The sequence below is a fragment of the Balaenoptera physalus genome (assembly GCF_965194825.1).
Source record: "Balaenoptera physalus genome assembly, chromosome: 5".
Lineage (NCBI taxonomy): Eukaryota > Metazoa > Chordata > Mammalia > Artiodactyla > Balaenopteridae > Balaenoptera > Balaenoptera physalus.
Genome location: NC_138884.1, coordinates 66,369,877 through 66,384,500, shown reverse-complemented (window position 1 = coordinate 66,384,500; position 14,624 = coordinate 66,369,877). Strand labels below are relative to the sequence as shown.

Here is a 14,624-nt window from a genome sequence, read left to right as displayed (position 1 = left end):
CATTTACACATATTTGACATTTCACACTACTTCTCTGTTATTTTCTTCGTAACAAGGCATTAATAGTGTCAGTTCTTTCATCTATAAACAAGGCAAGTTATTGCTTTCTCCTAATCCTGCTTTTAATGTGTGCTTTAGTACAAGTAAGTAATCTAAATATTTTGTTTGACATTAAAGAAGAAAAAGTTTCATGCTATTTTTACTATTTTATGAAAAGAAAGGTACAAGAAGGGTTTTCCAGAAATATTTCCGGACCCTCCACTCAGAGACGTTGCCACAGATTTTGATTTTTTTTTTCAAAACAATCAGACTGGTTCCTTAGAGCACCATTTTCTTGCCAAACTCAATACTAATGAAAGTTCCCTGTGGAATTTTCACAGAAAGACTAAGCCTAGTAGCATTGTTCAATAAAACAAGTGAAAAGTAAATGGCAATAATTCAATAAAGTATGGCAACAGTGGAAAGAAAGTCTTTAAAAGCAAGGTTTAAACAGTTCTTAAGGATCTCCTGATGTTTCATCTCCCTGTAGACTAAATGCTATGAGGATCGGGGACCGATGTGTTAACCCGCTAACCTCCCATAATAGCATGACAGCTGCTTCCTACCTGAAGGAGTAATGCCTGGGAGAGAGAGAAGAAGCGGGAGACTGACAGAATGCCCAGGGAGAGTATTGATCCACTGACTCTTTTCTGGTAACCATTACAGAGACATGAGTTGACAGTAATTAAAATGACTTACACACTGGGATGGTTTCAAACTCAAATCTTCGACTGAAGACACCATAGCCTGCTGCTGTGCGTGCTCGAATTTGGAAGACATATACTGAAGCTGGTTTCAAGCCCTCTGCAGTTATAGTTGTCTCTTTAGATTTGATAATTGTATAGCTGGTCTCTTGGTCCTTGGATTACACATGTATATGCAATAAAAAGAAGTCAAAAAAATGCATTATTAATGACAGCAAAACACAAAATCAAAGATAAGAAAAAAAATCAGAAACGAATAGGTTTGCTATCGGTACAATTATGATATTTTACAAACAAAATCCTACGCATCCTAGTTGTGTTAGTTATATAGAACCTTAAAGTGTTTTCTAGAACTCATAGATGTAAGGTATGTTCTCCACCCATCTGCCACACTTGCCTTGGGCAGAAATAGATATGTAAACTTTAAAAATAAAATTTCCAGGAGATACACTATTTTATAGACTCTAATTTAGTATTGCTAATTGTGTGCTTGTTTTTCTCATAAATGATTTATTGGAGTGCAACTAACATGCTGCTTGTTTATAGAGGAAGGTGACAATGTCTGATATACAGCCAGGTAAGACTTATGCCTTTTATCTTTAGTGAATTTGATTTCTTTTTTTATTTTATTTTATATATTTTTTTATTTTTTTAACATCTTTATTGGAGTATAATTGCTTTACAATGGTGTGTTAGTTTCTGCTGTACAACAAAGTGAATCAGCTATACATAAACATATATCCCCATATCCCCTCCCTCTTGCGTCTCCCTCCCACCCTCCCTATCCCACCCCTCTAGGTGGACACAGAGCACCGAGCTGATCTCCCTGTGCTATGTGGCTGCTTCCAACTAGCTATCTATTTTACATTTGGTAGTGTACATATGTCCATGCCACTCTCTGACTTCGTCCCAGCTTACCCTTCCCCCTACCCGTGTCCTCAACTCTATTCTCTACGTCTGTGTCTTTATTCCTGTCCTGCCCCTAGGTTCTTCAGAACTTAGGGGCAGGACAGGAATAAAGACACAGACGTAGAGAATAGAGTGATGGTGGCCTCGTAGAATGAGTTTGGGAGTGTTCCTCCCTCTGCTATATTTCGGAGGAGTTTGAGAAGGATAGGTGTTAGCTCTTCTCTAAATGTTTGATAGAATTCGCCTGTGAAGCCATCTGGTCCTGGGCTTTTGTTTATTGGAAGATTTTAAATCACAGGCTCAATTTCAGTGCTTGTGATTGGTCTGTTTATATTGTCCATTTCTTCCTGCTTCAGTCTCGGGAGGTTGTGCTTTTCTAAGAATTTGATCATTTCTTCCAGGTTGTCCATTTTATTGGCATATAGTTGCTTGTAGTAATCTCTCATGATCCTTTGTATTTCTGCACTGCCAGTTGTTACTTCTCCTTTTTCATTTCTAATTCTACTGATTTGAGTCTTCTCCCTTCTTTTCTTGATTGGCCTGGCTAGTGGTTTATCAATTTTATCTTCTTAAAGAACCAGCTTTTAGTTTTATTGATCTTAGCTATTGTTTTCTTCATTTCTTTTTCATTTATTTCTGATCTGATCTTTATGATTTCTTTCCTTCTGCTAACTTTGGGGGTTTTTTCTTCTTTTTTCTCTAATTGCTTTAGGTTTAAGGTTAGGTTGTTTATTTGAGATGGTTCCTGTTCCTTGAGGTAGGATTGTATTGCTGTAAACTTCCCTCTTAGAACTGCCTTTGCGGCATCCCATAGGTTTTGAGTCATCGTGTTTTCATTGTCATTTGTTTATAGGTATTTTTTGATTTCTTCAGTGATCTCTAGGTTGTTTAGTAGCGTATTGCTTAGCCTCCATGTGTTTGTATTTTTACACATTTCTTCCTGTAATTGATACCTAGTCTCATAGCATTGTGGTCAGAAAAGATACTTGACACAATTTCAATTTTCTTAAATTTACCAAAGCTTGATTTGTGACCCAGGATATGATCTATCTTGGAGAATGTTCCATGAGCACTTGAGAAGAAAGTGTATTCTGTTGCTTTTGGATGGAATGTCCTATAAATATCAATTAAGTCCATATTGTTTAATGTATCATTTAAAGCTTGTGTTTCCTTATTTATTTTCATTTTGGATCATCTGTCCACTGGTGAAAGTGGGGTGTTAAAGTCTCCTACTATGATTGTGTTACTGTCGATTTCCCCTTTTATGGCTATTAGCATTTGCCTTAAGTATTGAGGTGCTCCTAAGTTGGGTGCATAAATATTTACAATTGTTAATGGATTGATTAATTGGATTGATCCATTGATCATTATGTAGGGTCCTTCTTTGTGTCTTGTAATAGTCTTATTTAAAGTCTATTTTGTCTGTTATGAGAATTGCTACTTCAGCTTTCTTTTGATTTCCATTTGCATGGAATATCTTTTTCCATCCCCTCATTTTCAGTCTGTATGTGTCTCTAGGTCGGAAGTGGGTCTCTTGTAGACAACATATGTATGGGCCTTGTTTTTGTATCCATTCAGCCAGTCCATGTCTTTTGGTTGGAGCATTTAATCTATTTACATTTAAGGTAGTTATCAATAAGTGTGTTGCTATTACCATTTTCTTAATTGTTTTGGGTTTGTTATTGTAGGTCTTTTTCTTCTCTTGTGTTTGCTGCCAACCAAGTTCCTTTAGGATTTGTTGTAAAGCTGGTTTGGTGGTGCTGAATTCTCTTAGCTTTTGCTTGTCTGTGAAGGTTTCAATTTCTCCGTCAAATCTGAATGAGATTGTTGCTGGGTAGAGTAATCTTAGTTTTAGGTTTTTCTCTTTCATCACTTTAAATATGTCCTGCCAGTATGGGGATTCCCTTGTATGTTATTTGTTGCTTTACCTTGCTGCTTTTAATATTTTTTCTTTGTATTTAATTTTTGATAGTTTGATTAATATGTGTCTTGGCATGTTTCTCCTTGAATTTATCCTGTATGGGACTCTCTATGCCTCCTGGACTTGATTAACTATTTCCTTTCCCATGTTAGGGAAGTTTTCAACTATAATCTCTTGAAATATTTTCTCAGTCCCTTTCTTTTTCTCTTCTCCTTCTGGGACCCCTATAGTTCGAATGTTGGTGCCTTTAATGTTGTCCCAGAGGTCTCTGAGGCTGTCTTCAATTCTTTTCATTCTTTTTTCTTTATTCTGTTCTGCAGTAGCTATTTCCACTCTTTTATCTTCCAGGTCACTTATCCATTCTTCTGCATCAGTTATTCTGCTATTGATTCCTTCTAGAGAATTTTTAATTTCATTTATTGTGTTGTTCATCATTGTTTGTTTGCTCTTTAGTTCTTCTAGGGCCTTCTAAACGTTTCTTTTATTTTCTCCATTCAATTTCCAAGATTTTGGATCATCTTTACTATCATTACTCTGAATTCTTTTTCAGGTAGACTGCCTATTTCCTCTTCATTTGTTTGATCTGGTGGGTTTTTACCTTGCTCCTTCATCTGCTGTGTATTTCTCTGTCTTCTTATTTTTCTTAACTTACTTATTGTGTTTGGGGTCTCCTTTCTGCAAGCTGCAGGTTCATAGTTCCCCTTGTTTTTGGTGTGTGTCCCCAGTGGGTAAGGGTCATTCAGTGGGTTGTGTAGGCTTCCTGGTGGAAGGGACTGGTACCTGTGTTCTGGTGGATGAGGCTGGAGTTTGTCTTTCTGGTGGGCCAGACTGCATCCAGTGGTGTGTTTTGGGGTGTCTGTGACCTTATTATGATTTTAGGCAGCCTCTCTGCTAATGGGTGTGTCTGTGTTCCTGTCTTGCTAGTTGTCTGGCATAGGGTGTCCTGCAGTGTAGCTTGCTGGACGTTGGGTGGAGCTGGGTCTTAGTGTTGAGATGGAGATCTCTGAGAGAGCTTTTGCTGTTTGATATTACGTGGGGCCAGGAGGTCTCTGGTGGACCAATGTCCTGAGCTCGGCCCTGCCACCTCAGAGGCTCAGGGTTGATACCCGGCTGCAGCACCAAGACTATGACTGTGGAGGCTTGGTGATTCCAAAATCTGATATAGTAGGCCAGCAGGTCAGAGACTCTGGGAAGAGTTGCAGCCCAAACGAAGGCTGCTGGCAGAATCCCTTGAGTTTGATTTCTAATTATATTTAGGGGTTGGGAGAAGGAATGTGAACTTCACTGGAGAACTTTAAAGAAAAAATTCACATAAGCAAAATATTTTTTTCCTTTTTAAAAACTTCATTTTTTCACTTTCACGTGTTTGGGCTGGGTTAGTAGTGAGTGGAGATGAAGGGGAAAAAGTCACTGAAAAGATAGCTTTGGAAAGTGAAACAAAGAGGAACTATTCCTATTTTGACTGCTAACAAAAGTCTAGACAAACCATCTATAACTCCTCATTATCTCTGAAGTTACCATTCTGAATATAAAGTGTTAGATACATAAAGATTTAATACACATTCCCTGCTTTGAACTTTCTCTTCCCTTATGTTTTTCTGTGTAAATTTTTGGCTAAGCTTGTTTCTTCCTTAAGGTCTTTTCACATGTATTAAATTTCTGATAGATATTATAGGATGAATTAAAGATAGGTTATGGTTAGAGATTTTATTCACCTTTTTTAAGAATTGGCCTTTACTTAAAATAACTTATTGATGCCTGTAAATCATTATTTTCTAAATATTTCAGGGAATTTTGTCTTTACAAGCAGAAATAATGTATTGATTTTTTAAAAAGATCCAAGGGGAACAACATGCAAAGGATTTATTTTTCCTAAATGAGAAAAAAAAATTGAAAACAAGAAAATAACATTTACTTCTCAAACACTCTAGTAGGGAATAAGGTTATTATTTAATGTTCATAACTATTAAAAAGTAAAACAAATGCAAACCACACTTCTTGTCCCTTGAAGTTTACAGCATGTCATTCTGGGCCTTTAGTGTGAACACTGAAATCACGTGCTAAAACACAGCAAACCCATTTTTACTTTTATCCTCAGTTTCCTTATCTGTAAAATTGGGATAAAAATTGGAGGCTGGATATCCTCACAGAGATGTTGTAAGAATGAAACAGGTAATGCATGTGAAAACATGTATTAAACTGTAAAGCACATGTTTTAATTGTCATAATTATTATTTTAATTTTTTTCTAATTTGACACATCAAAGTCAACTTCTAACCATATTCTATGCTACCACCAATACAATCTAAAATAAACAGTGTTGGGCTTCCCTGGTGGCGCAGTGGTTGAGAGTCTGCCTGCCAATGCGGGGGACACGGGTTCGAGCCCTGGTCTGGGAAGATCCCACATGCCGCGGAGCAACTGGGCCCGTGAGCCACAATTACTGAGCCTGCGCGTCTGGAGCCTGTGCTCCCAACAAGAGAGGCCGCGATAGTGAGAGGCCCGCGCACCGCGATGAAGAGTGGCCCCCGCTTGCCACAGCTGGAGAAAGCCCTGGCACAGAAACGAAGACCCAACACAGCCATAAATAAAATAAATAAATAAAATTAAAAAAAAAAAAAAAAAAAAAAAAACAGTGTGTAAATATTCTTCCCTTAAAGCAGTTTACCATTCCTCATTTAATACGTTCAAACATATAAAATTTTCTTAGGGTTATGTATATCCAAATTTCTCTCTAGATAGATATGGTTTAAATTCTAATCCAAATAGGTTTTTCTGATTCAGTCTACATAAACAATTGATCTTTGTTTTTTTAACGCTCACGTTAGTTTAAGTGCCTAGTCTCTAAAGTGTTTAGGAAATTTTGTTAGAGTTTTCAAAGAATTTAAAGTAGAAAATTAAATTCTATCAAGTTTTACCTAGTAATGTCAGTCATTTTCTTCACTCACAAATATTTATTGATCTTGTCTACTCTATTACCCCTTCTATGTGCTAGGGGTAGAACAGTAAAAAAAGCAGGCAATTTCTTGATGTGTTCCTTTTAAAAGGGGTAAATAGCTTCTATAAACTATTGTAGTTACTGATGCTCTGAGTACACTCAAGTTTATAACTGAATGTGTAAGACTTTCTTAGTAATATTATCCTTTCCAGTTTGGCTGTGATTGAATCAGTAATTTCCAGTAAAAAATGATAAAATATATGTTCGCTACTATTTGCATTTTGTTTAAAGGGAATTTGAGTTCATGAGAAAAATCTAGACAAAACTGAAGTTATGATTCTGGTATATTTGATATAATTAGGATTTTTACATGAAGTATTAACATTTATATGTAAAGTAAGATATTTTTTTAATGAAAAATAGCATAGGAATATCACGGTTAGAATTCCAACCATGTTATTAACTAAGTACGTGTGTAAATGTGCGTATGCAACTCAACCTAAGTTTTTTTTCTTCTTTAAAATAGCATGAAATTATTTATCAAGACTCTGTGAGGACACAGAGATAGAGATAATATACATAGCACCTAGCACAATCTTCTGAGCACTAGAGCTTCTAGGTAAATTTGAGTTTACCCTATAGCATGATGGCAAATTCTTCTACTGAAAAGAAAAAAAAAATTTAAAAGCTTACATGATTGTAACTCTTAACTATTGAAAAAGTAGAAATTGATAATTTTGTCAAAAGTAGAAAAAAAATCATTGCAAGGAAACTGGAATTCTGCTCCTTGAAATAACGTATAATCTAACATCAGTTGATTATACAAAATTATACAACATTCCGTCTGATTTATCTATTAACATTATGTATGCCTCAGTGGTTCCTTATCGCGGGTCTAATGGTACGTTGTCTCTCTGAGTTAGTTGAATACTGTATTATTGAAGAGACCTAGCGAATATATCTAAGGGATCAAAACCCATAAATACACATTTTGAATCCTCTAATTATCTTCTAAAATTTGCTTCTGATCCACTCCTTTAAATCATCCTCATAAAGTCCTCCATTTCACAAACCTATATACACATCTTCAACACCCACAACCAAATGTTGCCAAGTCCTTGGTCAGGGTAGTGGTTTTGCTGCCTTCATGCCCCAGCTGAGCAAATGAGCTACATTCCCCAGCTGCTTAGCAAACACTGTTCACAGGCAGCGAGGGGAGGGCCTCAGCAGAAGGAGCCAGCTGGCACACACCCTGCCAAAGGGCAGCTTCTCTTTGCCTCTGTCTTTAATTAAGAGATGGCAATGGGCCCATCACCATGCAGGAGCAGAGAGGCCCAATGACCTCTATTAGAGCAGGGCAATCACAGGCAGAAATGCCAGCTGGCGAATGTGTGAGTCCTGGAAAGCTCTGCCACCTGTGTCTGGCCAAGAGCCATCCAATAAAATGGTGGTATCATTCTGAAGATTCAAAATGAGCTCTGGAAACCTATCAGGACCCCCACCTCAATACATGGTATAAAAGCTCATTATCCTTTTTTTTTTTTCCTTCTTAAAGTGTTAAAAAAAACCCAACCTTTTTGTGTATTTTATTGGTGTGCTCAATAATTTTGCTTGGCAAAAAAGTCTGGGAATTAGTATCTTCTCTGTAAAATGGAAAACATTGACCAAAAGAAGTTAACTTTCCCAAAATAATATATAAGGGTTGCTGTGTTAAAAGCATGTAGGTAGGCAACTTGTTATTCATTTATGGAGAATATGAATAGAAATCATTTTTCCCCAAATCATTTTTTCTTATTTTCAGTTATGCAGATAATAGAATGTATTAATACAGCTTTAAATATTAAATATTAAATGTAAAACCAAATCTTACTGAAATGAATATAATATAAACATGAACTATAAAGAAAATATTTCCACAACATGGATAAAATTAATTAGAATGAACATTAATAGAAAAGGACTCTGCCCCACCACTTGTTGAGTAACTCCCTGTTTTAACAGAAGCAGCAGCTTAAAAGAAAAAAAAAAAAGATAAATCCTTGCTCCTAATGAATATTATGTGTATGAGACTCATGCATATGCTGGGAAGTAAGAGTAAAAACAATCGAAGGTTACTCATACGGGGAAAAAAACCAGGACAATTTCCTTAAAGACATAAAAAAGAAAAACAAACTCATCGGTCCAGCTAGTTGCTTCAGGTAAAGAAAAACTATGCAGGAAAACAAGTACTTGTTAAACTTTTAGTCTTCCCGCTGTTGAACTTTATTTCATCTAAGATATGTATATTCAAATATATAGTTTTCATAGTACAGTTATTTTAAAATGTCATTATGCATCTCAACTTCTTTTAAAATCAATTTTAATTACAATAAAAATCTGGAAACTTAAAATGTTTACAAAATAATTCATAAAGATATATATATATATATATATATATATTTGCCTAGCTTTGCATTAGTATGCAGTAATAAAGCTTACAAAAACTTGAAAGAGGAATGTAAACATTAATTTAACCAATTGTTTCCGGATACAGCATGTGTTTAAATTGTAGACTTCTAGCATTGGCAATTCAGTTTGGACCACTACTCCCAGAGAAATGGGAATCAGTGAGGGTATTAATATTATAACATTTTATTTGATTTACCGTATTTTTTTTTCAGTAAACACTGTAACCCTTATCGCAACATAGCTTTGTCTCAGAGGTATTTTCTTAGGACACTCTTGGTGAATAATGTATTAAATAATATATTTTTTTCTGAAATATAAGTATCTTCATTTATGTTCCCTAGTAATCCACTAGTTACATGTAATGCCACCAGCAAATCATTCCTAGAGACAACTATTTCAAACATGATAATTGAGTTTATTTATCTATTTATAAAATGAATATATGAATATTGTACAGACATCCAAAACCTAAAAAGAATGTAGATAACCTCACTCTCCCCCACATAAACTTGGCTGTTTTGTTCTCTGTTGTATCTTTACACAGGTAATTGTTGAATCAATGATGAAAGAAGCAATTAAAAAATGCTATGAATTGGGACTCCCCTGGTGGCACAGTGGTTAAGAATCTGCCTGCCAATGCAGGGCACCCGGGTTTGAGTCCTGGTCTGGGAAGACCCCACATGCCGCGGAGCAACTAAGCCTGTGCACCACAACTACTGAGCCTGCGCTCTAGAGCCCGTGTGCCACAACTACTGAAGACTGTGTGCCACAACTACTGAAGCCCGCGTGCCTAGAGCCCATGCTCCGCAACAAGAAAAGCCACAACGAGAAGGCCGCGCACCGCAACAAAGAGTAGCCCCTGCTTGCAGCAACTACAGAAAGCCTGTGCGCAGCAACAAAGAACCACTGCGGCCAAATAAATAAATAAATAAAATTTATTAAAAAAAAAAAAATCAGGGCTTCCCTGGTGGCGCAGTGGTTAAGAGTCTGCCTGCCAATGCAGGGGACACGGGTTCGAGCCCTGGTCTGGGAAGATCCCACATGCCGCGGAGCAACTGGGCCCGTGAGCCACAACTACTGAGCCTGCGCGTCTGGAGCCTGTGCTCCGCAACAAGAGAGGCCACGATAGTGAGAGGCCTGCGCACCGCGATGAAGAGTGGCCCCCGCTCGCCGCAACTAGAGAAAGCCCTAGCACAGAAACGAAGACCCAACACAGCCAAAAATAAATAAATAAATTTATTTAAAAAAAAAAAAAATCAGTTGCAAGAAAGTTTTTTTAAAAAATGCTATGAATTACTTCAATGTATTTCAATGTTTTATCTATAATCTTTCATCTATGCATATAAATGGAATGTTGAATTTTTAAGTAACTTTCATTAACAGGATATCAGTATTTCTCATGATACTTTCGCATTAGTATAAATGGGACCATTCATTCCCCTTCTCGTTTCCAATGTTCTACCTTGGACAATTTCTTAGGTATTGCAGAGTAAGTTTTTGAACTTCCACCCTTTTCATTCTTCCCTAAGAGAGAAGGAGCGATGTCTCTGGGAGTTTGGGAGAAGCAACCGGGTAAGTGTGGCTGAGCCCTTCCTTCCCTTCTCTTTTGGGATCTGCTTCTCTGCATTATGTCAGCAATCTTTTTTACTCCTACTTTCATAGGACACATATGTCTGGGCCAGGGTCTCCTAGCCACCTCTTAGAGACTAGTTTGGGCACTCATCTATCTTTATCTGGTCTATTAGAACTCAGTTTGTTCTAAGTAGTGTATGCCATTCAGATCTAGTCTGTACAAAAAAATCACAGTAAAAAAGTGTGGGAGTTGTCGCTTCCAACATGGAAGCAACAAGGTGGCTACATATCTAAGCCAAATATTCCAGTCCAGCTTTAGAAATTATAAGTTCATCTTTAGTTTCCACCTGTTTATTCCTTTATCAATAGCTCATTTGGTTGTGGATTCAGAAAAGAGGAAGAGGGATGATTATTGCCTTTAGATTTCGACAACTATTAGGGCAAAACATGTGAGAGTGGACCTAGGAGCCAACTCAGTGAAGAAGAGGAAATCAAGCAACTATAGGGAATGTGAAGCATACACTTCAATTTTATGCCCTCAAATTTTTAAAATAAATTTTATGCTACAGTGTTAGATTTTTGTTATAGATTTTTTAAAATTATAAGGTACATATACACCTTACCTGCCTATACTTCCTTAATAGTATAGGTATCATGCAGGGTTACTGGCCATAAGAATGTGTTTTTCCCTGTGGTACACTGCAGTTACTACTGAAGGTTAACAACTCCAGTGTTTGGGACACTTTGAAAATGTCCTATGACTTCATCTTTTAATGCTGTGAACCCTAGTTAAGCTAATGTTAGACTCTACGGCAGTATCCCGGCGGTGTAAACTACTTGGCAGCAGCAGAACACAAATAAAGTGCTCCCTGTACACTTCCAGCCTTCATAATCATGACTGCAAGTCAATTGTCATTGATCTACACATAAAATTGCAACACGCTTTTCTACAAATTGGATAACTGCTGTTGCTAAAATTAAAAAAAAGAAGAAGAAGAAGAAGAAAGGATATTCTTTATTCTTAATCCCACCTTTTCAAAATATTTGATTTCATACTCCAGGATGATTCCATTGGGGCGATCTGGCTCTTGCCAAGACAAAGAGATGCTGTTTTTTGCAATTTTCCCCTTTTTCACATTGGTGACTGGAGAGGGAGCTGCGGAATAAAGAGTAGCATGATTAACAGAGCCTTGAAATTACACCTGTCTATAATGTATATCGGGCATTCTTGACATGTAGAATAACAAAAATCCCAAATAATTAAATTTTCATTTTACTCGGAAACAATTATACTTAATATACAGGTTTTTACAGATTTTGAAGTGTTTTAAAAAATATAAATCAACTAATATCCTGAGAATTTTCTATAATAAAATTGTAGTCACATAGAATCTTAAGTCTACATTTTCTCTATAAAGTTTAGATACATAAACTATCTTACTTTTTATAGAATAAAGATGTTCTTGATGACCTTATGTATATTCTATATTCCTAAAATTTGCAGACTCTGTATAATATATCCCATTACACTAATAATACATAATTATCTATATTACCACATTTTCACGACATTAAAACTCTTTTGTAATTTCTTATTTTTGAAATCATATGGGTTCTATAACCACTGAAAATTCATACATTAAATATAGTGGAGTTTTTCTTAAAAATATGCTATTAAATGTGTTAATATATTGAAAACAATAGCAAATAAAAGAGACATTTTCCTTCATTTCCATTTCCCCAAATATTTCAATAGAAATCACAATCGCTTATGGTGTTCATTGCTATTTGCCAGTGTCTATTAAATGACACTGATGAAAATAGAAAAAGGATATGCTATTTTAGGTATATCTGAATATTTTGAATTTGAATTCACACACATATGAATATTTATTTCAACATCCATTTTTATCAATTTGCTGAGACTTGTATAGACTCTGGGTTTGACACCATAAAGAGGTATTGACAAATACTTTTCTTGATGTAGATAACCTTTATTTTTGTAGTTTTCAGCTTTTATAGACAACCAAGGAAAAAACCATCCTGGACTACTGAATGGTATATATATATATTATATATATATATACACACACACATTTATATGTGTGTGTGTTTATGTATAAAGAGATAGAGAAATAATATATAATATGCATATTTTATATATAAAATATATACACATATACATATTTTATAATGTATATACATTATGTTTTTATATATACATTATTTTTATATAATGTATACATATAATAAGATGGAAAAGATGTCAGCTATAGTGAGTAGTGTATAACCACAGGCTTAGCCCTATGTGAACAGTATTAGACATCTGGTGAGATTAAAATTTAAAGATATGTTATATACATATACATATATATGTATAGTAGTTCTAACTATTTTAATCTCCAGCGGTGTTCAGACAAAGTAATACACTGTAATTTGTCACGTTTAATTATTTTTTCTACTTCTCCGAAAATGTAATTAAATCAGAGGCACCACTTTGAGCAACAGACAGCAAGAACAAAGTTTAGAACTGTTTGGTGAGCCCCATACTAGTGTGACAAGGGGGTGGGGAAGAGGCTCATCATTTAAAAACAGAAGTGAGATCCTGTCACTCCTCTGTACCTCTCTGCCTCACTGCAGAGTGAAACCCAAATGTGCAAATGCATACAAGCATCACTACTGTATGGCTCTCTACATCTCTGACCTCATCATCTCCTGCTACTGTTCTTCAGCAGCTCTACCCAGGCTGGCTGGCTGTAGGCACTTCTGACACACTACTGCCTAAGGATCTTTGTATTTGCATCCTATTATTCAGAGGTGCTTCTCACCCTGACTTCTCCAGGGCTTTCTCCCTGCTCTGGGTTTCTCACTGAGACCTTTCTTGTCTGCTCTCTACCTCAGCCCCTCTCACCTCACCATGCCCTCTGTTTCTTCAGTGTTTTATTTTTCTCCCTAGTTCTTGAACTTCCACCATCTGATATTCATATCTTAATTTTATATTTGCTTTTTCAGTTCTCTCAAGTAAAATGTAATTTTTATGAAGGCAGGGATATAGTTTATTTCATTGACAGCTGAATCCCTAGATCTAGAACAGCACCTGGACAGAGAAGGATTCCATAAATATGTATGCAATAAATGAGTGGTGGTAAAAAATCAAATATAGAGAAAACCTTTATTTTTTATTATGTATTACGTCAACAAACTCATCTATGAAACAAGGGTGAAGTGTCTTTCAATAAAATTAAAATAGAGACAGATATACTCTGTAAGAGCAAAATTTGTTAACTAGTGTTTTCTAGTGTTTTATGTACTCATAATAGGGTGATGATGACTTTGGTACTATAAAATGTACTTTTATTCTTTTAATCATAGTGCTTTGTGGTATTCAGATTCAGAGGATGCATAATTTCAGCCTTATCTGTTTTTCTTAAACATGTCCAGCTCCACAAATTTTCTGGACTACTACAGAACACATAGTGTGCATACAAAGCTAAAATTGTCTAAAAGAAGTTTTGAAATTGCAGTGTATTTACTTCCACGGAAACTTTACTGGACTGGTGGTTCTCAAAGTCACATTTTGGCATAAGTTCAAAGTCCCTATTGATTCCCTCATGAAGGAAAAGTCATGCCATATTTGGTATTGTGGACAAAGCATTCAGAAGACATGGAAACAAGAAAGAGGAAGCTATAAGTCCCCTAGTTCATCATAGTGTTTGCAGCAAAATAGCAAATTTACTGACAGAAACAGGAACAAAGAATTAAGGAAGACAGTAGAATTTTTTTTAATGTATTTTGTTCAGTAGTGAATATCTTTATGAATAATCTTAAATTATAAACTATACTTACTTTCCCATTACCCTATATATTTTTTGCATTATACTTTAGTAAAGATCCAGACAAAGACTGTTTAAAGTTCTTCACTCATTTTACTACATTGCAAACATTCTCATTTTGATTGATGTATTTCTTGTAGGTAGCTATCAGTTTTCACTTAATAAATTGATAGTGTTGCCAACTTTCTATTCATAATTGCATTTAACATGTATGTTCCATGAAGGCAGGGATTAATTTGGTCTAGTTCACTGCTATATTC

General features: G+C 35.8%; 1 protein-coding gene and 2 long non-coding RNA genes across 12 annotated transcripts in view; 2 read left to right on the top strand and 1 right to left on the bottom strand.

The window, feature by feature from the left end:
- The window catches only part of LOC309661923, an 865,375-nt gene that overhangs the window by 310,216 nt on the left and 540,535 nt on the right, over positions 1–14,624 (top strand). The gene's annotated exons all lie outside the window — the stretch shown is intronic.
- LOC309661915 overlaps positions 1–14,624 on the top strand; it is a 550,870-nt gene that overhangs the window by 229,166 nt on the left and 307,080 nt on the right. The gene's annotated exons all lie outside the window — the stretch shown is intronic.
- EPHA5 (EPH receptor A5) overlaps positions 1–14,624 on the bottom strand; it is a 323,332-nt gene that overhangs the window by 108,624 nt on the left and 200,084 nt on the right. For all 10 annotated transcript variants that reach the window (XM_082463744.1, XM_082463748.1, XM_082463747.1 and 7 more), the window contains 2 exons: positions 11,563–11,687; positions 739–898 (listed from right to left, as the gene is read on the bottom strand). In XM_082463744.1, coding sequence (XP_082319870.1) covers positions 739–898; positions 11,563–11,687 — 285 coding nt within the window. The remainder of the gene's footprint in view (positions 1–738; positions 899–11,562; positions 11,688–14,624) is intronic.